We start from the raw sequence: 26,708 nt of genomic DNA, 5'->3' as shown, positions 1-26,708 counted from the left end.
CTATTAGCAGGATTGGAATGCGGAAGTAGACACTCAGATGAATAAACTTTTAATATAAATTAAAAAGTGAATATAAATGTTGTGTATAAATGTTTTTGCATTTATTGTTGCATTTCCACAACATCCCGTATAAATACAAAGAGTTTTGGATTACGACGAACAGAATAGAAATAAATGTTCTACTCCCTCAATTGCTGTAGACGCTAACTCAGCATTACTCGCTGGTTTGAAAATGACACAGCAATATTATGCGAAGTATGGTTATGTAGATAGTCATGGAGTAGTAGGAGTACCTTGATTTATATATTCAAATTATATATACATATACATATACATATACATATATATATATATATATATATATATATATATATGTGTGTGTGTGTATATGTATATGCATATGTATGTATGTGTGTGTGTGTGCGTTGTGTGTGTAACAAATTGTCACCAGTCTCTGAACGTCACCAATAATATTCTGAACATTCCCTTGGCCCCTACGAAAATTTACCATGGTTCTGCTACAGTAACTATAGTAAAACTATGGTGTTTTTATAATTACAGCTCACAGTAATTAATATGCCAACAAATATTTTACTACAATAAATCCATGGTTACTTTTTGCAAGGAAGGAACTATACAGGTTCTAAAGAACTTGCCCAAAAACACTTGTTACTTTCTGTTATTTGTTTTCTGAACTGCACTACTGAAAACCTCATTAATCCTCACAATCCTGTCACAACTAAATCAAGAATCCATTATGAGCAATGCATAGCAAATGATGTTATCAAACATGAGAAACCTTAAAGAATGATAGACTGATGTAAATGACTGAAACCTGTTGTCATGCACGTGTTTTCCATAGCTTTTTTATTAAAACATTATACACTGCGAAGTTTAACTTTAAATTACATCAATTAATACATCAAAACCAGTTGATCTCAGTCCATTCTCTATTTCCCTTCAATGAACTTAACACACAAATGTGTTTCATGCCGCAAACAAAAAACAAACAAAACAAAAAAACAGTCCTTGGAACAAAATCCTGTGTAAACAAAAGCCCAGAAGATCACCACGCCGGTCTCTTCCCGGTACCCTGGTGGGTTAAACTTGAAAAGGGCTCTGCACTGCAACCATTCCCTGATGCTGTACATCCGTCTGAACTCGTTCCGGTCATGAGACAGGAGTACAATTCTTCCAGTTGGCCACAACTTATAGTGTAAAGACAAAATGCATGAAAGATAATAATAATAATAAAAAAAAAGTTTAACAGCCTTCTACTACAAAATTCAATTGGAGAATGAGCATTAAACGGGGAAATCTTACTGTCTAGCCAGGCAAACTGTGCCGCTTTCCGAAAAACTTCGGAGCACATCCCTAAACCATCTGCAAACCAGAGAAAGTGTCAAATATGCAGAGTCACCCGCCGACAAAATAACTTCCCTGAGGATTTCCAGTGGAAGCTGTTGAATCAAAAACATACATAGGTTTATTTATACATGTATATAAAAGTTATTAAACATATAAACACGGAATACAGACAACCTTGCTTTAAAACTCTCATTAAAAACTCTATAGATTGTTGTCACAACTGCATACTCATTCTTTTATAATAACACTAATAAAATGTTAATATATACAGTACTGTGCAGAAGTATTAGGCATGTTAGTATTTTCACATTGAAAAAAATACTGTTTTAAGACAATTATTTATATCTTTTGCTGTTGTGTGTCAGTAGGATATATTAGTTTACATTTCCACACATTCATTTTGCCATTAATTTTAATAATCCAGTGAGACATTTGTATATATTTGTATGCATGATCCACATGAAGATCTTTTACATTGAATATAAATATTTCTGTCTTATATGGTGAACAAAATCCACATTAGATCGCAAACAGAAGTTATTTAAAAAACTCACTGCTGTCTGAAAATGAATTAAGTTGAAATATTTTTAAATGCCTTTGATGCTGATGTTAACTGATAGCTATATATTAAATAATCCACAGTGCTGACCAATATAGTACTTGTACATAATACCAATTTCACATCTGAACAACTATGTAACTGTAATAACTAAAATGCCTCTGCATGTACACACACATGTAATTATTAGCTCTTAATGAATGTATGTGCACAAATAACCTGCTTTGCTGGACTCTGCCTGAAGACATGGTGAATGGTGAAGTTCCTCCCCTCAGTGGTTGAGCTCTAAAAGAACAAATGTCAAGAGGTAGGTATATTGCTAGATATAGTACAGAGTAATGTTTCATGTAGCAACATTCAAACAGCTACATACATTTGCGGAGTAAAGCTGTCCAGGAGAACAGAACACCACCATCTCCTGATCATGTCATCCTGAAAAATAATAATAATAATAATAATAATAATAATATACACACAAAAATCATGCATGTCTGTTCAAATAACTTGACAAATGTGATGCCGTACCTCTGTAAAATCGAATGAACTAAAGCCATGTACAGAGTGTACTGTTACAATCCACAAAGAACAATAAAATTAGCAAATTATAACAATTATTAACAATAATTATTAAAATTGAACGTACCATGGATAAATAAATGATCGAACATTGCATTTCATATTATAAGATATTTACACAAGCACTTTTACTCACCTCAAGCAATCAACGGAATAGCGTTATTACTCTGCTGCTGTAGTTGCCACCGTTCTGTTTGTTTCAACGCAAACTGCCCCCTGCTGGCTCGGAGGAAAATGTCAAAGGCGGGGAAAACAAAAATGGGCGGGGCGACACGTGTCGCTCCGCCTCGAAGTGTCGCCCCGCCCCATCGTCCAGACTGCACTCTGGGGTTACTCGACGGCGGTGCGACACTGGTGGCTGCCTGGTGTTGCCAGATTGGGTGATTTTCCGCTACATATTAAGACCCGTTTACGGTGTGTTTTAGCAGGGCCGGCCCTGACCAATTTGCTGCTCTAGGCAAGATCTTACCTGGCGCCCCATGCATCACAGCCCATTTCACCCTGTCATTGTGTTCATGATTTACCATAAATATATATATATATTACACACACACACACACACACATTACAGCAGAACTGTTTCCAACACTCATAATAAATCATCATACTAGAATGATGTCTAAAGGATCATGTGATAGACTGGATGTCACGTGACACTGAAGAATGGAGTAATGATGCTGAAAATTCAGCTTTGCATCACAGAAATAAATGATAATTTAAAGTATAATAACTTGAAAACAAATTATTTTAAATTGTAATAATATATCACAATATTACGTTTTTCTGTATTTTTGATCTAATAAATGCAGGCTTGATGAGCAGAAGAAACTTCTTTCAAAAACATTAAAAATAGTAATGTTTCCAAACGTTTGGCCTGTACTGTATCCCCCCAAAACTGCACAACTGTAGAGTAAAACATTAATAAAAAAGTGATAATAAAAAATGCGTCTTAAAACTGACATGATTGTACAAAATCACAGTCTGGGGACTCAGAACAACTGCTAACATTAAGTTTAAGGTAAAAATAACTGCCATGAAATTATAGTAGCTATCTTACTCCTATGCAATAAATTGTTCTTTCACTCCATCTCTTTACCTCTGTCTTTATCCTCTTCTCTTCTTTTTGGCACTGTATCTATCGCAGACTATGCTCATTTATAATGTGTCATGTAAATTCGGCCTTGCGTCACAATCAGGAAACTTTCCCCGTGTCTAGAACTGGCGCGAGCTGACAGGCCCGTTTCTACGAGCTGTGTGTTAACAAAAGCAGTGCTGTCTACATTGGATGCGGCGTCGGGCACGCGACACAACAAATTACCAACAACTGATCGTGCGCGCGCTCTGTTTCTGACGCACTTCAAGCACTCGATGGGCGGGGGAAGATTGAAGAGCCGGACTTTTTTTTTTTTTTTTTTTGCTTTATTTGGTAGTATTTCGAATTAATGGTTTTTAAATAGTAGCCTATTATAAAAAAAAAAATATGTAAAAAAAAAAAAATCACTCGTTCACTCATTCTGGCGCCCCTATGGATGAGTGGCGCCCTTAGCATTTGCCTACACCGTGTGTGTATGGCGCGGGCCGGCCCTGTGTTTTAGCCGGGTTTTCGCCTGGAAGGCTCTATAGAAATCTGGCATCCTATTGAACGAAGTTAACCTGAGAGAGCGTGCCATTCACAGACACCATAATGAATGAGTTGACAGTAACGTTCATCAGGCACAGAGCCATAGAGAGAGAGAGTTGCGACAACGGAAGTTCGAAATGTTTGGTAGTCACTCTATATGGCTCTGATCAGGCATTAATACAGCAATGAACGAGTTCAGGCACAACACTGCTCATATGTTATTGTACCGTTGTACTCGCTTTTCATATTATTCACTTTACTGTTGTACTACATATACGTTTTAATATAACATATCACTTTTACTATATTTCTACTGTGCACTGTATCAGTGCATATTTTCATTTTCACTGGATCCATAGCCTCATCAGTCACATGTGTTATTGTTTGTTGTATTCTTCTGTAGGCTAAAGTGCTATCAAAATCAAAAGCAGACTTCAAGTGTGTGATTTGTATTTACTTGTTTTATTAAATTTTCTCAACGATAGTAAATTATTAGTGTTTAAAGATGTATTATTTAGGTTTTATCCCAGTACTTCAAAGGGAATGAGCTGTGTTCTGACCTGAGACACAAGAAAGAGAGAAAAAAAGAAAGAAAAATGTTACGATTGAACACAAAGCAATAAAACAACTACATATCATGTAATGTACATTCAAATTACATTACATGAATATGTCACAGTTATACTAAATTAGCAGATTTGTAAACCGAAAAAGCTTTAAATTAATAATTTTCCAAACCTTACTAAACAACTGGAGGGAAAGTTTTTTTTTTTTACTGTTTTTTAACCTCTGAAATTGGTTGGTAAGTGAGAACGTTATGGTGTTTTTATTCAGTAAAAACCAAAGCTCCCCCGTTTACTTTCATTTGTTTTAAGGCAGTCTTGCCCTCACTAACATGGCGGACGCGTTGACGTATCGCGGCAACGGCTCAAAGCGGCCAATGAGGCGTCTAGGTATTTATATATGTCTATGGTTATAACCATAGACATATAAATAACTAGACGCCTCATTGGCCGCTCTAAGCCGTTGCTGCGATATGCAGGCGGCAAGGATGTCGACAGGAAGTTGAAGTCGGGTGGGGGCTGCCATCTTGTAGCAGAACTTCACTTGCGTTAGCATTCCCATTGACTCCCATTCATTTTGGCGTCAATTTGACAGCTAATAACTTTACATCTGAGGCATTTAAAGACTCCGTTTGTCCATTATTTATTTCTAAAGATACACGACAATGTATAAAGGGTATGGAAGCATATGGGTAGCATTATTCAATTTGGGATGTAATATGCAAAATGACAATGCAATATGTAAAATGGCAATGCATTTCTGTATTTACATTTACATTTTCCAATACATTTGTGCAACGTTTGGTGCAAAATGAAAATGAAAATTAAATTACATAATTTTCATTTGCCATTTACTACACCAGTTTTAATATGTAAAATGAATATTAATTTTAACGCTTTATAAGTTGCAAAATTAAAATGAAAATGTATTACAGAAATGATTAGATATGTCTAACATGTTAAAGCAAAAACTGTTGCAAAATGATCATTTAAATGCTATTTTTCTTAATTGCATTAACACTCACAGTCAAGACACTTACGATTGCATTTTCATTCGGTGTCCCGCAATGAATGTAGCAAAACTCAATGTGCACATTGAAAATGCATTCCGAGCCGATCACGTGTCCCCGCCCTCGCGCCACGTCAATCATTGTGTGAACAAGGCGGGGCTTACAGAAGGTCAGAGACTCAAGTCTCAAGAAGAGGATTCAATCAAGTGAGACAACATGGACAAGACAGTTGGTCCGTGTATGTTTTGATCATTTCGGTTTATGGCTTCAATATTTCATTCGGACTTGTGGGCGGAGCTGAAACGCTGCTTTCATCTGATTGGTCGAATCGGATCGGTTTTCATCTGACAGCCTTCAGCTGAAATGTCTGAAACTACGCTCACTGGTAATTAGCATAATATTTGAATCAGATATAGCTGGGCACATAATTCGTGCTGCTGAGACCTGCAAATTATTTCTAGGTTGTAGTATTGTATGAATATTGTCCCACTGATAAAAACAGTGCAAATAGTTCTGTCCCTTTGGATAACAGTAAAGTGGAAATAAATATAGTTAAATTTATGAAATAAAATTAAATAGGATTTTTTGGGAAGGTAAGTCTGGCCAGTTATACAAGCAACACGAGTCGGACGAGTCTAAAGATATGAGCTGAATTGGGTGAAACATTAAAGTTCTAGTCTGTGTCAATTACTCTCATAATAAATAATAATAATAATGTTAACTGTATTTTTCGGTATAAGTTCCATCAGTCCAAAAATACGTCATGACGAGGAAAAAAACATATATAAGTCGCACTGGACTATATGTCACATTTATTCAAGACCAAGAGAAAACATTACCGTCTACAGCCGCGAGAGGGCGCTCTGGGGTAGGCTACAGGAGCACTGAGCAGCATAGAGCTAATTTTACTATTTTTATTTAGAAATGTAACTATATTCATTTTTACAATTATTTATTAATGTCACACACACACACATACCTAGTGCCTTTATGACTTAAAAGATGAGAGTGGTAAATGTTACAGACATGGAACTGTTCAGTCTATTATTGATTTTAATTTCCACTTCACTGTTATCCAAAGGGACAGAACTATTTGCACTGTATTTATCAGTGGGACAATATTCATACAATACTACAACCTAGAAATAATTTGCAGGTCTCAGCAGCACGAATTATGTGCCCAGCTACATCTGATTCAAATATTATGCTAATTAACAGTGAGCGTAGTTTCAGACATTTCAGTGCTTCACTCGCACTGACTCTTATTTTGCCAGAAAGAATGACAAGACCGAGCTGAAGGCTGTCAGATGAAAACCGATCCGATTCGACCAATCAGATGAAAGCACCGTTTCAGCTCCGCCCACAAGTGCGAATGAAATATTGAAGCCATAAACCGAAATGATCAAAACATACACGGACCAACTGTCTTGTCCATGTTGTCTCACTTGATTGAATCCTCTTCTTGAGACTTGAGTCTCTGACCTTCTGCAAGCCCCGCCTTGTTCACACAATGATTGACGTGGCGCGAGGGCGGGGACACGTGATCGGCTCCGAATGCATTTTCAATGTGCACATTGAGTTTTGCTACATTCATTGCGGGACACCGAATGAAAATGCCATCGTAAGTGTCTTGACTGTGAGTGTTAATGCAATTAAGAAAAATAGCATTTAAATGATCATTTTGCCACAGTTTTTGCTTTAACATGTTAGACATATCTAATCATTTCTGTAATACATTTTCATTTTAATTTTGCAACTTATAAAGCGTTAAAATTAATATTCATTTTACATTTTAAAACTGGTGTAGTAAATGGCAAATGAAAATTATGTAATTTAATTTTCATTTTCATTTTGCACCAAACGTTGCACAAATGTATTGGAAAATGTAAATGTAAATACAGAAATGCATTGCCATTTTACATATTGCATTGTCATTTTGCATATTACATCCCAAATTGAATAATGCTACCCATATGCTTCCATAAAAGGGCTCCATTACCTTCTATGTTACATTATGGCCCCGTATAAACAGTTTTTGTAAAAATAGGCTAACGATTGCGTCATAACTGGACTCTCTGTCGCATTACCGTACAGACAGGAGGAGAAGCTCGCAGGCAATTAACTTAATATGGCGTACTGGCGTTACATTTTAAAATACTATACAAAATAATTAATCAGAATACTTACTCCTGCTCACTCACGACAAAGAAGTCCCCGCTCAAGCTCGCCGTCTCTGCAAGATTAACGATGGCAGTTTGCACGCACAGCTACTAGAAGATTTACATCTGTCAGACAGGTTGCTGACGTCGTCAAGCTTCGTTTGAGTCTGCGCGTCAGAAACGGAAGTGCTAAAAAACACTAAAAATGGGCTTCACTTGTCTCAATTGAGTTCCAATGGGGTCGCTAAGCCCAAAACAACTTACAAAAGAGGGAAAAAAAATACTCCAGTCAGTCACAATGCCAGGTTTATTGTACAATAATAATCAAGTGCTAAGATTATCACAAATTAAACAAGATTTTGATGCACATCTTTCTTAAATCGTCACATTTCACCCCGTACTACTACACTTGATTGAGAGTCACTTAAGACACTTGCTGTAGACCCATTCCACATAATAATGCATGAATCCGTGAGTAGGCTACAGTTTACAAATCCACGGGAACGGATTGCGAAAGGATTGTTGTTGTTTTTTCTGCTACAGGTGACGTGTGGGGCTCCGTATTACGACGGCACATTCATTACAGGAAGATTCTGCTGGAGGAAGCGGAGGATAAACGCTGCTTCAGAGCACATTACTGAGAGACTACTGTACTTCTGTCTATGTGCTCTGTCTTTCAGTGTAGATAAATGTGAACTTCTTCCTATAAAGTCGTGTTCTGCACCCTTCTTACACAGTATTCATGTTAAGTATTTAGGTGTAGTCTGTTGTAAAGATGATCATGCAAGAGGGACATTAAACTTTGATCCAGTCATTACTAGGCTAAGATAAAGAAGAAATCCTGGCTCCAAAGAGAGAAGAGCTCCAGACAGACCTGCACGGCTCTGTCCTCAGATCAGTTTGTGACAGAAGGCTTTGTGACTTCTTATAGAAACACTAGAGACATCACAGCAAGCAATCTGTGGTCATCAACAGTTTGGAACGGGACAGCAATCGGGAAGATCTGCTGTTTGTCCAGGAATAGACAGATTTAATATCTCACTGGAGTAAATCTATTGAAGAAAGGTCCTAACATAATAAATATCTAATTAAGCTTGTAGAGAGTCGGTCTTTATCTCAAAACAGTGTTTCCTGAGATGGATCTCCTCTGCTCTGTTCTTCATCTTTTTTAGGACTGTGTTCATGTTTCAACCTTTTGGAAGAAATTCTGTTGAACCAGTTTGACCATTTAGACCAGTGGCTCCTAATATTATAAAGAGTGAAATACAATCATTTCTCATTCACAGCTTTACTGACTGTTTCTGTAACTGAAGTGAATGTGGACAGATGAGCGACTGCATTAATGTTCCTCTGCCATCTACAGGTGACACACACACACACACACACACACACACACACACACACACACACACACACACTACACGTGCTTCTGTTAGTCTGAGCATAAAAATACCTGTACAAGTATTGATGAATCATCCCTTAGACTGGTATAGAAGCTGTGAGTACAGTATATGGACAACATGAGCCACTTCAGTCACTTCTGAGGATTGTTAGATGATATTATAAGTTAATATACTTAAGAGTAAAAATACCTGTGCATTACATTCTTCTACAAAGGTGTAAAATACCATTATATGTATACAATGTTTTAATAAAGTTTAATTATTAGACCCAATACTGCATTTTCTTTCTTTTTCAAAGTTTACACTTGACTAGAATTGATTAATGATGTGTATAAAAATGCCAAAATAAAACTTTTATATAAAAAAATATAAAAAACAAACAAGCCATCCCAGCCCAGATTAACTTAATGCATTTTAGTCTTAAAAAGCAACAAAGTAACACAATTAGTAACTTGTTTTAAATATTGTAATGCATTACTTTCCTGAACCCTGTGTCTGAGCAGAAATGACACATGACACAATGTGAATCTGTTTGTTGGGATGTCTGTACTTATATCCAGCGATTACTAACAATAACTGTGATCAAAGAAGTAAAGAATCAAACCTTCACCCTTAACCTTTCCTTAATGTCAATACTGCCAAGATCCCATTGTGATCGCACTATTAGTGTGTGTGTGTGTGTGTGTGTGTGTGTGTGTGTGTAGAGACGAACCAGTGAAAAGACTTTAGATCAGTCATTACCCTGCTGAAAATAATAAACCCTTGTTCAATTTGTTAAACTCTGTTGGTTTTGGGTGAACCTGTAATGGTCTCTGTGAGTGACAGTGTGTTAAAAACTGGACAGGTATCAGAACATGTGTCTCTCCCGTACCTAAAACACCCAGAATACACACACTTCTTCTGTATGTGCCATACTATACAGTCACTAGTATTAATCATAAACAGACTCATGAAGGATCACGGTTTACACAGCAGGTCAAACTTTAAACTTCTGGAAAAACAACCCACACAACAGTTCACAAGGAGGTCGATTCTGCGAACTTACAAACTGTTAGGTAATGTTTTAATGGTTAGGTTTTGATGGTTTGTTATGTTTGTAATGATCCTCGGTGAGGCCAGAACCAGATCAGAACCAGGGTTTTACTGGGTCACAAAAAAAGATAAAAGATTTCTGACCGGAATGAAAGTGAGTCTGTGAAGGACTGATTGTGCTGTTGTTTAACATCAAAACTCCATGAAACTGCTCTGAAAGTTGGGAATTGTGCAAATGATGTAAGCTAGGACCTTTATACGGTGCGTGCCGTTTTAAAGATCTCCCAGCCTCATTCTCACCGGTGTTAAATTCAGTAGTCTTCATGTATAAGGTGTAGATAACTGTAAATCCAGTGGTTGTGTGTTTAGTAGACTCCTGTGCAAGCATTGAGATGTGGAGACATCAAACACTGTCTCATTACTGCTGGGCTTCTGCTGATAGATACGCCTGAGATTATCCTCAGCCTGACATCACTCAACGCTGATCTTCATCTGTGAAATAAAATCAATAATGAAGAAAAGACTGAGCAGGATGAATGAGTGTGAGCGTGTTTCTTTATGTCACAGGCAGATGATCTGAAGATCAGTGTGTTTAAGGGCCGCAGTGTGTTTGGACTCACAACAGTCAGGAGCGGGACAGAAACACAGCAAACACCTGACGGACTGTAACGGGCAGGAGGAGGAGTCCAGGACAGAACCGGCTCTACTGGTGCAGCGTTTCACTCACATTTAACTCTCCTCAGTGCCATTCTTACACAAACACAAGGACAACAGACGAGCGAGGCATTCGTCCACAGCTTCAGATTACAGGTAAGAGCTTCACACCTGAGACTCAGAGAGCAGAAAGAAACTCTCACTGCGTCTCAGAAGAGATCAGAGGCAGATTCATATATCTGCTGCTGTACGAACGTGTGCTTGTGAGCTGCTCGGTAAATCTACAACTCTGGAGGACTGCTGATTAACTCCACTAACAACGACCACAGGACAGAGAGGTGAACCCCGGGCGGAAAAGAGCCTCTGAATGTGACGAGGAGGACCTGAAGGAGAACAGTGATTGAATTCTCTGACATGCAGCTGATGCAGATCTCATTTATTTCACATTTACACAATCGTTAGACGCTTTTATCTAAATTAGATTCAAAGTGTATTTTATCAGATCTTGTTTTCCCGAGGAGTCGAAGGCATGACCTTGGCGTTGCTAGCACCATGTTTGTTTGTTTGTTAAGTTTGATTGGTTACTAGAGCGCTTGTTCAGCTTTATGACACACCTAATAATTAATGGCCTAGAGAATTAAAAGCCCTGGTTAATAAATAAGCTAAGCCAAGCAGCCACGGATAGAGCTTGTGGTAGTTTGATTACTAACTGGACCAACAAGCATAATCTCTGTTTTATTTTAATTTAATTTTAAAAAATTAAACGCCATCCAGTTCATGTCAGTCAAAAGCTAACTCATACCAGACCCACAGTCTTTTGGAAGAGGCAGATAAATCTGTGTATCATCGGCATACCAGTGAAACTAAATATTGTGTTTCCTAAACATATCTCCTAAGAGAGTATGTACAGTGAGAATAAAAGGGGTGCTAAAATAGACCCTTGAGGGACTCCGCAGTGGAGCTGGTGTTGACATATATTCTCCCGGTTTAACAACAACATTTCTATCTGTTAGATACAACTTAAACCATTTAAGAGCAGTGCCAGGAATTCCAACATGGTTTTCCAGTCGAGATACCGGAATATTATTATGATCGAAGTATCGAAGGCAGATCTGTCATTTTGTAATGTTTTCTAGTCCAAACATCAAAAGATTCTTAAATCAAGACACGTTTACTGAGTCTTGAGAAGTCTTGTTTTCTGAAAAAATGTTCAAAACAAAGTTCAAAACTCATTCTCATTTCTCAGAAAACAAGAATTCTTATCTTAATTTCTCTTCTTTAGTAAATGATTCTTGATTTAAGGATGTTTAGATATTTGTACTGGAAAACAAGACACAAAAGCAGGTCCAGTAGTGCACAACACAGCGAAATCTCACAACACAACAACATTAGCACAACACAACAGAAACGGTCCAGTGCACACACACATATATATTTGCTACTTTTTAATGCCTGAGCTCATCTTTAATAAATATGGCGCCACTTCTTTTTAAACGCTGTTTGAATGAGCCGAGGGATTTAATGCAGCATCTAATGATCTGACAAAATATAATTTTGATATTCAGTATATTTTCACAAACTCTTAAAGTTTCTGCGGGATCATACTACCATTTCAATAACGCAGTGTTTACATTAAGTGCAACTAACCAGCCTTTTTGACATACAAGCTATTTGCAAAGACGTGCGCAGGAGACCGGAGCAGTGTAGTAGTGAGTAAGGCACGTAAAAGTAGCATTTTGGCGTGATCGACCCGAGATAATGTCCACTTTTTAATGTCACAACTTCATGAATTTAAGAATTTCTGCTCTGATTTAAGACTTTTTAATGCTGTCATATGTAGAAGGAGGAGTTAAGACTTTCTAAGAAACCTGTCGATGATCTGCACATCTCTTCTCTTCCTGCAGCATGACGGATAACGTGCGGCGTGTGATGTCTAAAGACGGCCGCAGTAATGTGAAGATCGACAACGTGGAAGGGATGGTCAAGCTCTTCCTGCACGACATCTGGACCACGGTGGTGGACATAAAGTGGCGTTATAAGATCACGCTGTTCGCCTCCACCTTCGTCATGACGTGGTTCGTGTTCGGAGTCATCTTCTACCTCATCGGCCTGAGGAACGGAGACTTCCACGCCGACCCGTCGTCCAATCACACGCCGTGTGTGATGAATGTGGACTCACTGACCGGTGCATACCTGTTCTCACTGGAGACCCAGACCACCATCGGCTACGGCTTCCGGCACATCTCCGAGGAGTGTCCTCTCGCTATCCTGACGCTGGTGGTGCAGCTGGTCATCACGGGTTTGGCTGAGATCTTCGTGACCGGTGCGTTTCTGGCCAAGCTGGCGAGACCCAAGAAGCGCGCGGGAACCATCAAGTTCAGCCGGTCAGCGGTGGTGTGCAAGCGAGGCCGGAGCTGGTGTCTGATGGTGCGCGTGGCCAACATGAGGAACAGCCTCCTGATTCAGTGTCAGCTCTCGGGGAAACTGCTGTCGACCCACGTCACACAAGAAGGTGAGAAGACCCTCGTCCATCAGAGCAGTGTGGACTTCCAGCTGGACTCCAGCGGCGAGTGTCCGTTCCTGCTGCTGCCGCTCACCTTCTGCCACGTGCTGGACGAGCGAAGCCCGCTGAAGAACCTCACGGCCGACAACCTGTCCAAACAAGACTTCGAGCTGCTGGTGACCCTCAACGGCACCATGGAGTCCACAGCTGCCACCTGCCAGAGCCGCACGTCCTACGTGCCGCAGGAGATCCTGTGGGGCTACGAGTTCAAACCGGTGCTGTCCAACATGTCCGGCGGGAAACTGGCCGCAGACTTCAGCTTCTTCGACAAGATGCAGGCCTGCAGCGAGCTGCCAAACATCCACAACAACACAGAGAAGCTCCAGCTGGAGGAGGAATACAGACGGGAATGAAGAGACCAGACCAGTGTCAAGAATGAGCTGGAAAACTCCCCAAATCATTCTGGAAGCATCCCGACTGTGAGCCAGATCTGATCTGAAGTGTTGGCTGCTTCTGTGGAATACAGCATGATTCAACAGTCAAAACACTTCAGATCAGAACGACCTGATTTACTTAATCCATGATCCTGGTCTTGCTGAGAATGATTCATCAGTGACGGAATCTGATTGCTGTGATCAATATATATTTACATTTTTGTGGAAACCGTGATACATTTTATTTTTCAGGATTCACGGATTAATAAAGTTCAAAAGAACAGCGTTTATTTGAAATAGAAATCTTTTGTCATGTAGTAAATGTCTTTACTGCTGCTCTCAATCAATTTAATGCATCCTTGAGGAATAAAAGTATTCATTTCTTTATTTTATTTAGTTAGGGTTAGTTCACCCAAAAATGAAAATTCTATCATTTATAATGTTTCCGTTCCCTTGCTGTCTGTGCAGGGTTAGAGATCTGGGATTTCATCAAAAATATCTTCATGTGTTCTGAAGGTGAATGAAGGTCTTTGGTTTGGAACGATATGAAGCTGAATAATTAATGACAGAATTAACATTTTTGGGTGAATATCCCTTTAAATCTTTCTGGCCCCAAATCTTTTTAAGATAATAATTCAGCTTTGATCACAGGAAACAATTACATTTTACTGTCTCTTCACAGAGAAAACAGCTATCTTAAATTGTAGTAATATTTCAATGTTTTTACTTTATTTTTGATCAAATAAACGCAGCCTTGTTGAGCAGAAGAGACTTCTTTATAAACGTCTTCACTGTAGTGTACAGTGTATGGTTTTATTGTGAATGATTAATCAGTAATTAAATACTTCCTCCCCCATCCATTGTTCTTATCATTATTCACTTCCACCATCCAATCAATTCACGGTTCATATTTTCTGTTTCCAGGGTTTTCTGTATATTTCAATCCATTTCAAATGTTTCAAAATTGTTTTAGTGATAATAGTTTCAAAAGCTATTTGATCCATGTTTCTCCTGAAATAAATGACACATTGATAGTATTTGTGTTTTAAATCCAACAAACTCTGAAAGATACATTGTCTTGATGTAGAGCTCAAGAATGTTGTGGCAACAGAGACGCTCAGATGACAACAGTGTGTGTGTGTGTGTGTGTGTGCGCGAGAGAGAGTTAGTGTGTGTGTGTGTGTGACAGAGAGTGTGTGAGTGAGTGAGTTAGTGAGTGTGTGAGAGAGTGCGTGAAAGAGTGTGTGAGTGAGTGTGAGAGTTAGTGAGTGTGTGTGTGTGTGTGTGTGTGCGCGAGAGAGAGTGAGTGAGTGTGTGTGTGAGAGAGTGAGTGAGTGTGTGTGTGTGTGTGTGTGTGTGAGTGAGTGTGTGAGTGCGAGTTAGTGAGTGTGTGAGAGAGTGAGTGTGTGTGTGTGTGAGTGTGTGTGTGTGAGTGAGTGAGTGTTGTGTGTGTGTGTGATTGAGTGTGTGTGTGTGTGTGTGTGTGTGTGTGAGTGAGTGTGTGAGAGAGTGAGTGAGTGTGTGTGTGTGTGTGTGTGTGTGTGAGTGAGTGTGTGTTGGAGCAACTGTGTCTGGTCTGTTTATAAAGGATCATCAGACAGGAGCCATGTTTCCATTACCATTCAAATCTGAAACAGAAAATTTCTCATAAACGGTTTCAGTTGGTCCTCACATTATAATAAACAGAGGAAAGGTTATGCTGTCTGATGCGAGGCTCAGGAGTACCCCCCCCCCCCCATCAATTCACAATAGGTTTTTATTAACATTTATAAAACATCGAAATAGAGTGTTTCTTAACTCAACTCAAAGCAATAAGAACAGCATTGTTGAAAATAGTTTATTAAAATGATTCAGTAGAAAATCATATAATTTATCCAAATATATGTTTTCTCCCCTTTATCAGCAATCTCAGAGCATCAGGGCGAGACCGAGCCGAACTGATCTGAGTTCAGCGGGTCAGAGCCGTGTGCTGCACCAGTCCAGCGTCATACGAACACACACATGTTCAGTGTACAGAGATCACGCGTGTGTCGTCTGCGCTCCGTCTCTCCGTCTCTGATTAAAGTCTGTTCGGCTGGCTGAGATCAACTCGTAGTGTTTAAATGCATAAGTTATATATCTATTATATAAAAGAATTATAACACTGAACTGTATACTTCAATCTAACAAACGCACAGCGTTTGCGACTCGGATCATATCATAATAATTAATAATAATACAAATACTGGTATCTTTGGTCAATCTGTTTCTGTCTGTAAGGCACTGGTTCATATAAATGCACCTCGTCGTTAAAGGTTAGAGGTCATTAAAACTTCTGAAAGATTCCAGTTGTCTACAAAGACTCGTCATTTTTAAGGCAAATATCATTCTCCGAAGCCACACAAACGTCATAATACTGACAGATTTATCAAGAGGCCTGTTCACACGATAAGAACGATAACTATATTGGCTGTTTATTATAAGCTTTAAATGCTCAAGCTCTTTAAAGACGGTGGATTCTGATTGGCTGTCAATGTTTTTATCATTCATCGCCTAGAAACAAAAATCGCCCTGAAAGTGATTACACCGATGTCATTCAATTGTGTCATGGGTTGCCAGATCTCAAGTGTATATGTTTAAATCCCCCAATCAAAGCGTTTCTCTTAAATCAATACAATTTCTGTCCAGTGGTTTATAGGGTTGCCAGGTCTGCAAAAATGATAATCAAAACTATCCCAATCATGTTTTCTGTGGTTTCTGATTGAAATAGTGTCCTGGGGAGATCGCTTTAACCCGCAGACTTCAAAAACAAAACTTGGCAACCCAGGTGTTAATTTAATTTATTCCCAACTTGGCAACCCTGTCCACGCTCTCTCTACATCACAGAAACAGTTGGCGTTCGTCACTCTACTGAGATATATCCTGCTTAAATAATAGCATAATAAATCACGTCTGTTCGAAAGCAAGTTGATTTATGCTTATATGCAATCAATCTGATGAAATACTGAATATGTGATTATATTTTCTGAGCAAGTGATCGTGCAGCCCTAAGTTATCGTCCTTCATGTGAACGGCCGTCGTTCTTCATCATCTCACATACCTCAGTCCTGTCTTCCTCTTCCTCTCCCCTCCTCTCAGACCTCCTGAACTCTCTCTGATATGTTTGTACATTAAGGTAGAAGTGAACATATATACTTGATCATGCAGCAGCTCACTAATGTGTTATACAGCCACGGTCACGGTCCCGCTGAGCTTCTGGATGGCGGTGTGTGATTGGTCTGTGGACTCTAGTAGTAGGAGCCCAGGTGCGAGGGCATGTGTGCGGGGGGGTGTCGAGGGCCGCTGTAGAGTCCCGGCGCCGGAGCGCTCCAGTACGGACCCGGAGCGCTGAAGAAGCCCGGCGAGGAGACGCTCATGGCCGGAGTGTGTGGAGACACGAAGCTCATCTTCTGCGGGTACGAGCTCATGTAGGACAGCTCGGCTGGGTACTTGTAGATGGAGGACTCGGGCGGATGCGGCTGCAGGGCCTGAGCGATGCCGTGGAAGTCGAACTTGTAGGCGTAGCGTTTCCCGTGCACTTTGGTCATGATGTTCTTGTCGTAGTAGTAGCGCAGGGCTCGGCTCAGCTTGTCGTAGTTCATGTTGGGCTTGCTCTTCCTCTCGCCCCAGCGCCGAGCCACCTCGTCCGGATCCGTCATCTTGAACTCGCCGTTGGTTCCTTCCCACGTGATGCAGGACGAGTTCGAGCTGTCGGAGAGAAGCTCCAGGAGGAACTGCCACAGCTGGATCTGACCCGAACCTGAAGCACCACCATCATCATCATCATCATTAGTAATAAAGAGAATGAACATGATGCAGGACGACTGACGAACATAAGTTCAATATATGAGCACCAAACATGCTCTTCCTCTAATATTTAACAGTATATCCAACTTTATTTGCATACATACAGTACACATAAAACAATATACACAGTCATTATCATCCAGCTCTAATCTGATAAATACAATTCTAATGCAAAACACATGAAGAATAAATGTACAGCGGACATCTTTGTCTCTCACCTGGATTGGCCAGTCTGCTGCTCGTCGGCCCTAAAATCTGATACGGATCTACAGAGAAGAGCACAAACACACATCAGAGAGCTTCCCAGTGATGTACTTCAGATGGTTCAAGCACACGATAAATGAGTAGAACTATCTAATATTAAACTGTAAAGAGAGAAGATGTTCTCACCCAACGGGGCTCTGTGCTCCTCAGGTTTGGTCATGACTCCAGCAGAACTCTGAGAGACTAATGAACACACAGATTGGGTGTGAGGCGAGATGCATGACCCGTGTAACACTCTCAGACACCACACCACTGACCTTTAGCTGCAGACGGAGGCTGAGTCCATCCCGAGCGCCGGCCGTCCACACTCAGCTCCGCTCGGCTCGGCCCTCGGCTGCCGTCGGGAGGGAACACCGGAGCGTTTGGGAAGATGAAGCTGGCTCCTCCTGAGACACACAGATCAGTGTGAGCGACACCTGCGTCCGACACGCTCAGACGCTCCTGTGTGTGTGTGTGTGTGTGTAAGCGGTGTGGGCGGGGTCAGGGGGGTCGCAGGGATGCTTACCTGTATTGCGAGCATGCATTAACCGCGGGGAGTTTTGCAAGGCTTTGTCAACATCATCTGAAGTCAAGTGAGGAAGTGGAGCTGAGAAACAAAACAGTCATGACACGTGAAAAATAACTCGACAAACATCCTGAGACAGAGAGAGAAACAGATGAAGACAGATAGCTGCATGCTGTGTGTGTGTGTGTGTGTGTGTGTGTGTGTGCATCAGTGAATATAGAACGGTGATTAAACTGACTTGGAAATACCTGTGCATTAAACTGTTATAATGCATACCTGCAGCCAATCAGAGTCAAGTATTCAGACAGACCATGGGAGAAGAGTTAATAATGCATGTTATGGCATGTGCAGTGAGTGGTGTGAGCGTGAGGTCAGAGGTCAGACAGTTCTGAAGCGTGATCCACACGCGTGTCACTCACTCTCTCTGAGGTAGTGCAGGTGAGACAGCAGGATGTCGGCCGTGTAGCTGCTGGTCAGACGCTGGACGTGGTCTTTGCTCATCTTGCAGAGCTCCTTCCCGTCGATGCTGTGGAACAGAGACAGGTCCACCTCAGGAAGCCCGTACTCCTTCACGGCCCACTCCAGCCACTGACGAACGTGATCCGCTGACCACAGGCTGGGATCTGAAGCAGGTTACACACTTCATTTACAGGAAGTGACCACAAACATTGATTTTCTCCCAAATGCACGTCTCTAATCAACACACGGTTTAAATACACGACTGTTCAGAGGTTAGGATCAGTGAGACGTGTCGTGTGTTTCTTCTGCTCATCAAGGCTGCATTTATTTGATCAAAAATAGAGAAAAAGACAGTAATCTTGCATAATGTTATTACAATATAAAATAATGGTTTCTGTTTTAATATCCTTTAAGATGTAATGTATGTCTGTGATGCTCCGCTGTATTTTCAGCATCATTCCTCCAGTCTTCAGTGTCACATGATCTTCAGAAATCAGAATAATATGATGATTTATTATTAATATTATCAGTTTTGTGCTGACAAATATTTTTTGGGAAACTGCAATAGCAGTATTGTAGGATTCTTTTATGATAGTTTTTCTTTGATGAATACAAAGTTAAAAAGAACAGCATTTATTACAAATATAAATCTTTTCTGACGATATATATCGTTGACATCATTTCCTAACAATTGAACACATCCTTGCTTAATAAAAGTTACAATTTCTTTCAAAAAAGAAAGAATAAAAATGTACTGACCCCAAACTTTTGAACTGTAGAGTATATTGTTAGAAAAGATATCTATTTTAAATTAATGCTCTTCTTTTAAACTTTTTATTCATCAAAGAATCCTGAAGAAGCGCATCACAGGTTCCCAAACAATCTGAAGCAGCAGAACAGATCAAACACTGATGATAAATCATCATATCATTCTGATTTCTGCAGACTGGAGGAATGATGCTGAAAATACAGCGGAGTATCACAGAAATACATTATACTTTAATATATACTAGAATAGAAAGATGTTATTTTACATCATAATAATATTTCATTATATTACATTTTTTCCTGTATTTTAATCAAATAAATGCAGCCTTGATGAGCAGAAGAACCTCCTGTCAAAACATAAAAAATCATTATTTTCCCAAACTTCTGACTTTTGTTCCTTGCTTTAGATAAAATCTTTTACTAAATTCATAAATGCAGATGTAACTGTAATTTTAACACATAGCATGGACGAATGAAGCGCCTCTGTGAATTCTTTGTAATGCAGTAATTCCTCTTCCTGTCATTTAAACTCTAATTCCAGTTCAACATCCTGTGTGGCCAGATCAGACTGAACTTTCCTCAAACACAGAACCGAAGCAGAAGGACTGAACTACAGGTCTAGTCAGATCATTATTAGCACACGCGTGTCCTGCTGCACATTCTTGCTCTGCGTGTCTATTGTCCCTCCGCATCAGCGGGAAAAACAGGATGTTGTTAGTGAGCATCAGAGGACAAGCAGGAAGTTACACACAGAATCTGCTCGTCATCAGCGCTGTGAGATAAACACTAGTCCATCACAAACACCTGCAGGGACGATCACTCTGCGCTCGCTGCTGGTCTGGTTGGGTGCCGCCGCGTGCTTGTCCTCCATAAAGCTGCTGTACATCACCGGAGAGATCTTACCCTTCACCACAGCACACACATCAGGAGAGGCCCTGCACACACACACACACACACACACACACACGGATCAGAGGTGCGTCTCCTCAAGGAAATACCAGTATTTATGTGAGGAACAATCTGAACTCAGAATGCAAATATTTTGTCAAACTTTAATGCATGTATAAACTACCATTCAAAAGTTCTGGGGTAAGATATTTCTAATAAACGAATACTTTATTCATTAAGGACGCATTTAGTGGATCAAAAATGTGACAGTAAAGACATTACATTATAATGTGACAAAAGATTTGTGTTTCAAATAAATGCTTTTCTTTTGAACAATACTTCATGTTGATCATAAATATAAAATCTACTGATAAAGGACACCGTCAACAGTATTGACAGCAAAATAGTCTATGTTTGACAGGTGCAATATGCCAGTGTGTCTCCGGCCTAAGGTTCTCAAAAGGCATCACGCGAGTGTGAACATCACTACAGCTAGGAAAAATCGACTGTAATCAAAGGCAGCTCACGTCGGCATTTAAACAGACCTTTGCTCTTAATTCCGATCGGTCCAACGCTATAACAAAATCTGAGCAGGTCTAAAAACTGAAACTGTTGATGCTGCACTTTACACTTTGGAAAAGTTATATATATATATTAAATATGAGTAGGCCTACAAGCTGGGATTGGTGATGCTGCACTGTAATCATAGTTATTTATTTATATTTTTCATTATATTTTATTATATGATATTGGTTTGAGACTGAGAGTATTTTATTTAGTGGAGAACTTTGTAGCAGTATTTTATTTCTTATTCTTTTTTTATTTTATATATATTTTATTAAAAAGTATTTTTTTTTTAAACCGGTTAGGCTGCACTTCAGTCAAGATTTTAGATACACCGTCTGGTGCACCTGGACATATCATCAGTGATGTAACTTAGGATCACGGGGGGTTTCGGGTCTTTCAACAATCAGACCCCCTCCCCTAGGTGACCCAGCCGGGGTGATCAGGTCCCAGCTTGTGTCCAGGTAGCGCTACTACTCTACACACCATACCTCTCCTCTCCTGATCCACAAACTAATTAATTTTTAAAAAAGTAACGGACAATGCAGCATATGGTAACGGAGTTATTTATTTAAAAAATAATGCGTTACAGTATTAGTTACTATCAAAAGTAACTGCATTACAGTAACGCGTTACAGTGATTCGATAACCCGCTTTGAACTCCAGAACTGACTCAAATGATTCACTTCTACGAACTCTAAAACTGATTCAAATGATTCGCGATGCCGCTCCGAACTCCCGAACTGACTCAAATGATTCGCTTCTCCGAACTCTCAAACTGATTCAAATGATCCGCGAAGCCGCTCCGAACTCCCGAACTGACTCAAATGATTCACACTCCGAACTGCAATTGGCACTGCTGCGTGTCAGTTGTGTAACGGCTGTTTCGTGTTTTCTGTGTCTTTACACACGTGGCGCTGGCGCGCTGCTGCTACTGTAGGTGACATAGAGGGAGACCAGGACCTTGTCTTCACGACAACAATATCTATACTTCATGTTGAGCATAAATATAAAGCTTACTGATAAAGGATAAAAGGCATCACGCAACTGTGAGCATCACTACAACTAGGAAAAAAATGATTGTAATTATTTATATTTTTCATTATATTTTATTATATGATATTGGTTTGAGACTGAGAGTATTTTATTTAGTGGAGAACTTTGTAGCAGTATTTTATTTCTTATTCTTTTTTTATTTTATATATATTTTATTAAAAAGTATATAGGTATATAAAAAAAAGTGTAAACAAATTGTTAAAAAAGTTTGTAGTAATAAACAACCTGGCATTTAATGTTTGCATTTCTTTCCCTTACTGTACCGAAAATGAAGCGAACCGTGTCTTTAAAACCGTGGTACATACCGAACCGTGATTTTTGCGTACCGTTACACCCCTAACAGCTGCACAACACAGAAATAAATTACACTTTAACAGAGATTCACACAGAAAATAGCTGTTTTAAATTATAATATTTCACTGTTTAACTGTATTTCTGATCAAATAAATGCAGCTTTGATGAGCAGAAGAGACTTCTTCAAACACATCTTATTTAGCCTCTGTTCATCCTGAATTAACTGAATTAACTAAAACAAAAACAGAAGGTGTTTTTCTGATGCCGGTGAACACTGAATCTGTCCAGAGCACTTCTTCTCTCTTCGTGAGGACACAGATGTGAGGGATTGTGCTGGAATGTGCCATCAACAGCCCAGAGGCTTCAGACGCGTTTGCTCATGTGTGGACCAACTGTTGGGCTCGTGGAGATGGAAAGTTCAAGTGACGGAGCTGCTGAACTCACACACATCCATAAAACACCGCCAGCGCTGCTGATGCAGGAGCACCGAGCGCAGATCTGCTGCTGGACGGAGCTGAGACACACTGCTTGTTTTACATTCACTTCATCAGCTGTGAGCATCACTGACTAAACACCAAAGACTTACCAAAACATCAGAGATTAAAGAAGTTACTGAACTTTTCATGCAATTAAAATAAAATTATTAAGCGCTACATTCTGAAAAACGTAATAAAAAGTGACAAAAATACCAAAAATTACTAAATGTTTGACTAAAATTAAAAATGTATATTTCACATTATGAGACTAAAACTTGACTGGTGTCTCATCACTGTAGGTGGTTTCCGTCTGGAGAGGAATGTATTGTGATGATCAACGACTCTTTGACTGGGTTTAACAGTGAATCGATCTGCTCCACAGAGACACATGTCCTGATGTGATGCTGTGCAGGTGTGTCTCACCTGGATCCCACGCCACACTCCAGCTTGACAGTGATGCGTCCAGGGGGCGGAGCCAGCCAGTCCTGCTGATGCACTCTGGGACTGAGTTTGCTCGGGCCGTATTCACCAGCGGTGGACGCCGTCATGTCCGTCTTCGAATGAGGCGCTCCGTACGAACACTCGAATAAAGACGGATCCTCACTCACCACCGACAGCGCCTCCTACAGGACACACACACAGATTGCGTTTCTGAGAAAAATGTGTTGTTTGTTTCAGACTTTAAAGGCTATGATTTGTGTTAGATCAGATTTGAGACTCTAAAACATGATTGATGGAGAATCAAGTAAAGCTGAGCTGCTTCAGTCCAGGAAGAGTTCATCTGGAGATATTACTGACCTTATTCTGACCTTTACTTCATCACAATCAGGAAAGATCTGAGTTGAGCTAAACGATTGTACAATTACACTAAAAGAGTTTTGACTGGATAAAACACTCTGAACTGTCATTCAGAGACAGAAGACAGGAGGATTGATCGTGCTGGTCATTTAGAGGCCTTTGAAATGAATGGTCAGATATGAAACAGTAGCTTTACACTACAGCTGAACACAGAGAGACAGGGAGACTCTCGTGAGACTCGGAGGACAGAGAGGCACGCGGCCGCTCCTCAGCACAGCTCTGGGATCAGCAGGAGGAAAAGGAAATGATGGCGGAAACCAGATGAATCTGCAGGCTGCTGATAACAGAGCTGTGAAGCCCATTAGTGAGCGAACGGGTCAAAGCAACCTTCACCTTAAAAAACACACCAATCACACACACCACAAGCTCTCAGCCAATCAAGCAGCGATAAACAGCAGAAAACTTAGTGAAATAGACACACTGAAGAATAAAAGCAGCCTTGTATGGGTTTACATAAAGCTTAATGAGAATTTGGGTCATTCACACATGCAGCCACTGACAGGAAGTGCTGTGCCACCATTTCCTGCATTCCTGACAGCACGGGATAACAGGGGCTGGGAATGGAAAAGAGGAAAAAGCCCATCCGTCTGCATTCTTGAGGGCCTCTAATGGACGCTGTGGAGGGAGAAGACGCCCATCGTTAACACCGCGGGAGCGACACAACGTTAACCTCAGAGCAACGCAAATACAACGCTGCTCTAACGCTCTTCCCATCCTGCCCTCCACCCTCATGAAGAAGAATGAGAGTGTGCACGGTGTTCAGAGAGAGTTTGGCCAGGGTTACCGGTCAACACCTAAATCATGCAAACATGTTAATTATCCAACTAAAATATCATCAAATATTTAAAAAACTATTTATCTACCTATTCTAGCGACATGCTAATCATGCTAGCAACATGCTAATCATGCTAGTAACTTGCTAATCTTGCTAACAACATCCTAGTAAAATGCTAATCATGCTAGCGACATGCTAGTCACTTTCTAGTCATGATAGCAAAATATTAGTCACTAGTTAATTATTCTAACAACATGCTAATTACTTGCTAATCATGTAAACATGTTAGCAACATGCTATCAGGCATGCTAGTAACTTACTAATCGTGTTAATGACATGCTACTTGCATGCTAATCATACTAACAACATCTTTGTAACTTTGTAATCATGTTAACAAATGCTAGCAATGTGCTTCTAATCATGTTAACAACATGTCAATTACTTGCTAATCATGATGGCAACATGCTAGTAACATGTTAATTATACTAACGACATCCTAGTAACTTCCTAATCATGCTAGCAACATGGTAGTCACTTGCTAGTCATGATAGCAAAATGCTAGTCACTTGCTAATTATTCTAATAAAATGTAAGTTACTTGTAATCATGCAAACAACATATTAGCAACGTGCTAGTAACATTCTAATCATGCTATAAACTGGCTAGTCACTTGCTAGCAATGCTAACAACATCCTAGTAACTTCCTCATTATGCTAGTGACATGTTATTCGTTTGCTAGTCATGCTAGCAACATGGTAGTCACTTTGCTAATTATTCTACCAACATGCTAGTAACTTGTTAATCATGCTAACAACAGGCTAATCATGCTAGCCAATTTCTAGTTACTTGCTAACCATGCTAGCAACATGCTAGCAACATGATAATCATGCCAACAATATGCTAGTAACAGGATAATCATGCTAAAAACAGGCTAATCGTGCTAGTAACGTTATCAACATCTAACTAATTATCTAAATTTTCAACTGCTTTAAACTTTCATTCAAGGCTTTCTCTTGACAAACTTTTTTATCTAGTTTAAGTACTAAACTAAAGTAATTACTTTAGTTAAGTACTTAAAATGAACAAAAAATCATTTTAAAAATTAATTGTAATTAAAATAATATAAAATAATAAGAATGAACATGAAAGCAAAAAAATTAATAAAACTTAAGTATTAAAATATCTCTATCTTATCTCGATAGTAAAAACACTGGTGGGGGCGGGACTATCTGCTTGACTGACAGATGGCAGGAGTGTTTAGGAAATCTGTTCGACCTCAGTCATTATTTCTCTGAGAAATGACAGATTTAACAAATGTTCTGAATAAATCAGTGTAATATGTATAGGAATGGACAGATCAGATCACAAATGCACGTTTGTCTGGATAAAACCGGATCCGACCCGCAGAACAGAAATCTGACTTTCTAATAAAAGCTGAATGAAACGTGACGAGAGACGAAGACAAAAGCAGAGATAGAGTCTGATGAGATTCACATTCACATCACATCTGCATCTGTGCGAATCATCTCCTCATCATCTCTCCACGGACTCCATGTCCAAACATCTACACGCGTGTTTATATGCGATTCTGACCCAGTGGCTCTTAAAGAGACAGTCCACCATATACTGATCGATCTGTCATCATTTACTCTCCATGTGATGTTTCCGAGCTAAAACAGTGGAAATGAAGATGTTCTGAAGAACACTGGGAACCAAACAACATCAACAAAAACTCAAAGTATCTTCTTTTTGCAGTAAATAATGACAATGATCATTTCTGTATTAACTATCCCTTAGAGATCCTTACAGACTTCTTCACGACTGAGTATTACGGAGTTTAGGAACAAACGAAACCAAACTTCACTTCTAAACTGAACTCTATATTTCACTGATAAAATTAGTGAAGTATAAAAAACTATTCCTGAGAAAAACCAGCTGAATGAAGTATCACAGATCAGCTCTAACCAATACAGACATGAACTTACTTCAGCAGACGCTTTTATCCACAAGAGAAAAACACAGAAGCGATCAAACATTACGAAGCAGAACTGAACTGAAGCAGATGGAATAGAGTTAGCTAAGAGAGTAAAATACT

General features: G+C 39.7%; 2 protein-coding genes and 1 long non-coding RNA gene across 6 annotated transcripts; 1 reads left to right on the top strand and 2 right to left on the bottom strand.

Moving 5' to 3' along the window:
- Nucleotides 1-415: 415 nt before the first annotated feature.
- On the bottom strand, nucleotides 416-2,843 carry LOC127986279 (uncharacterized). Of its 4 annotated transcripts, none has more exons than XR_008160788.1 (5): nucleotides 2,453-2,843; nucleotides 2,301-2,359; nucleotides 2,147-2,212; nucleotides 1,324-1,460; nucleotides 416-1,208 (listed from the first exon to the last, which is right to left on the bottom strand). It is a non-coding gene; the product is annotated as an uncharacterized LOC127986279 (long non-coding RNA). The 4 variants fall into 4 exon arrangements; XR_008160789.1 differs by lacking the exon at nucleotides 416-1,208 and having other exon boundaries at nucleotides 1,237-1,460; nucleotides 2,453-2,493; nucleotides 2,640-2,843; XR_008160787.1 differs by lacking the exon at nucleotides 416-1,208 and having other exon boundaries at nucleotides 1,237-1,460.
- A 7,789-nt stretch (nucleotides 2,844-10,632) lies between these two features.
- kcnj15 (potassium inwardly rectifying channel subfamily J member 15) lies at nucleotides 10,633-15,008 on the top strand. Its single transcript, XM_052587525.1, has 2 exons — nucleotides 10,633-11,101; nucleotides 12,850-15,008. The coding sequence occupies exon 2, from the start codon at nucleotides 12,851-12,853 to the stop codon at nucleotides 13,859-13,861; it is 1,011 nt and encodes a 336-aa protein (XP_052443485.1). The 5' UTR covers nucleotides 10,633-11,101; nucleotide 12,850; the 3' UTR covers nucleotides 13,862-15,008.
- Nucleotides 15,009-15,705: 697 nt separating this feature from the next.
- On the bottom strand, nucleotides 15,706-24,672 carry LOC127986180 (transcriptional regulator Erg). Its single transcript, XM_052588433.1, has 8 exons — nucleotides 23,405-24,672; nucleotides 20,508-20,638; nucleotides 18,896-19,099; nucleotides 18,477-18,557; nucleotides 18,229-18,357; nucleotides 18,098-18,154; nucleotides 17,926-17,973; nucleotides 15,706-17,660 (listed from the first exon to the last, which is right to left on the bottom strand). Exons 1-8 carry the CDS (start codon nucleotides 23,527-23,529, stop codon nucleotides 17,149-17,151), a joined length of 1,287 nt encoding a protein of 428 aa, XP_052444393.1. The 5' UTR covers nucleotides 23,530-24,672; the 3' UTR covers nucleotides 15,706-17,148.
- Nucleotides 24,673-26,708: the final 2,036 nt, after the last annotated feature.

Source organism: Carassius gibelio, chromosome B21 (genome assembly GCF_023724105.1).
Source record: "Carassius gibelio isolate Cgi1373 ecotype wild population from Czech Republic chromosome B21, carGib1.2-hapl.c, whole genome shotgun sequence".
NCBI lineage: Eukaryota > Metazoa > Chordata > Actinopteri > Cypriniformes > Cyprinidae > Carassius > Carassius gibelio.
This window is presented reverse-complemented; position numbering and strand designations above follow the sequence as displayed.

What these genes read in the sequence shown, in the direction of transcription:
- kcnj15 (XM_052587525.1), top strand. Translation starts at nt 12,851, where the DNA reads ATGACGGATAACGTGCGGCGTGTGATGTCTAAAGACGGCCGCAGTAAT.
- LOC127986180 (XM_052588433.1), bottom strand. Translation starts at nt 23,529, where the DNA reads ATGACGGCGTCCACCGCTGGTGAATACGGCCCGAGCAAACTCAGTCCC. An exon ending in GAGTGTGGCGTGGGATCCAG is followed by an intron (nt 20,639 to 23,404) that starts GTGAGACACACC and finishes GTGTGTGTGCAG; the next exon opens with GGCCTCTCCTGATGTGTGTG. An exon ending in AATGCATGCTCGCAATACAG is followed by an intron (nt 18,358 to 18,476) that starts GTAAGCATCCCT and finishes TGTGTGTCTCAG; the next exon opens with GAGGAGCCAGCTTCATCTTC.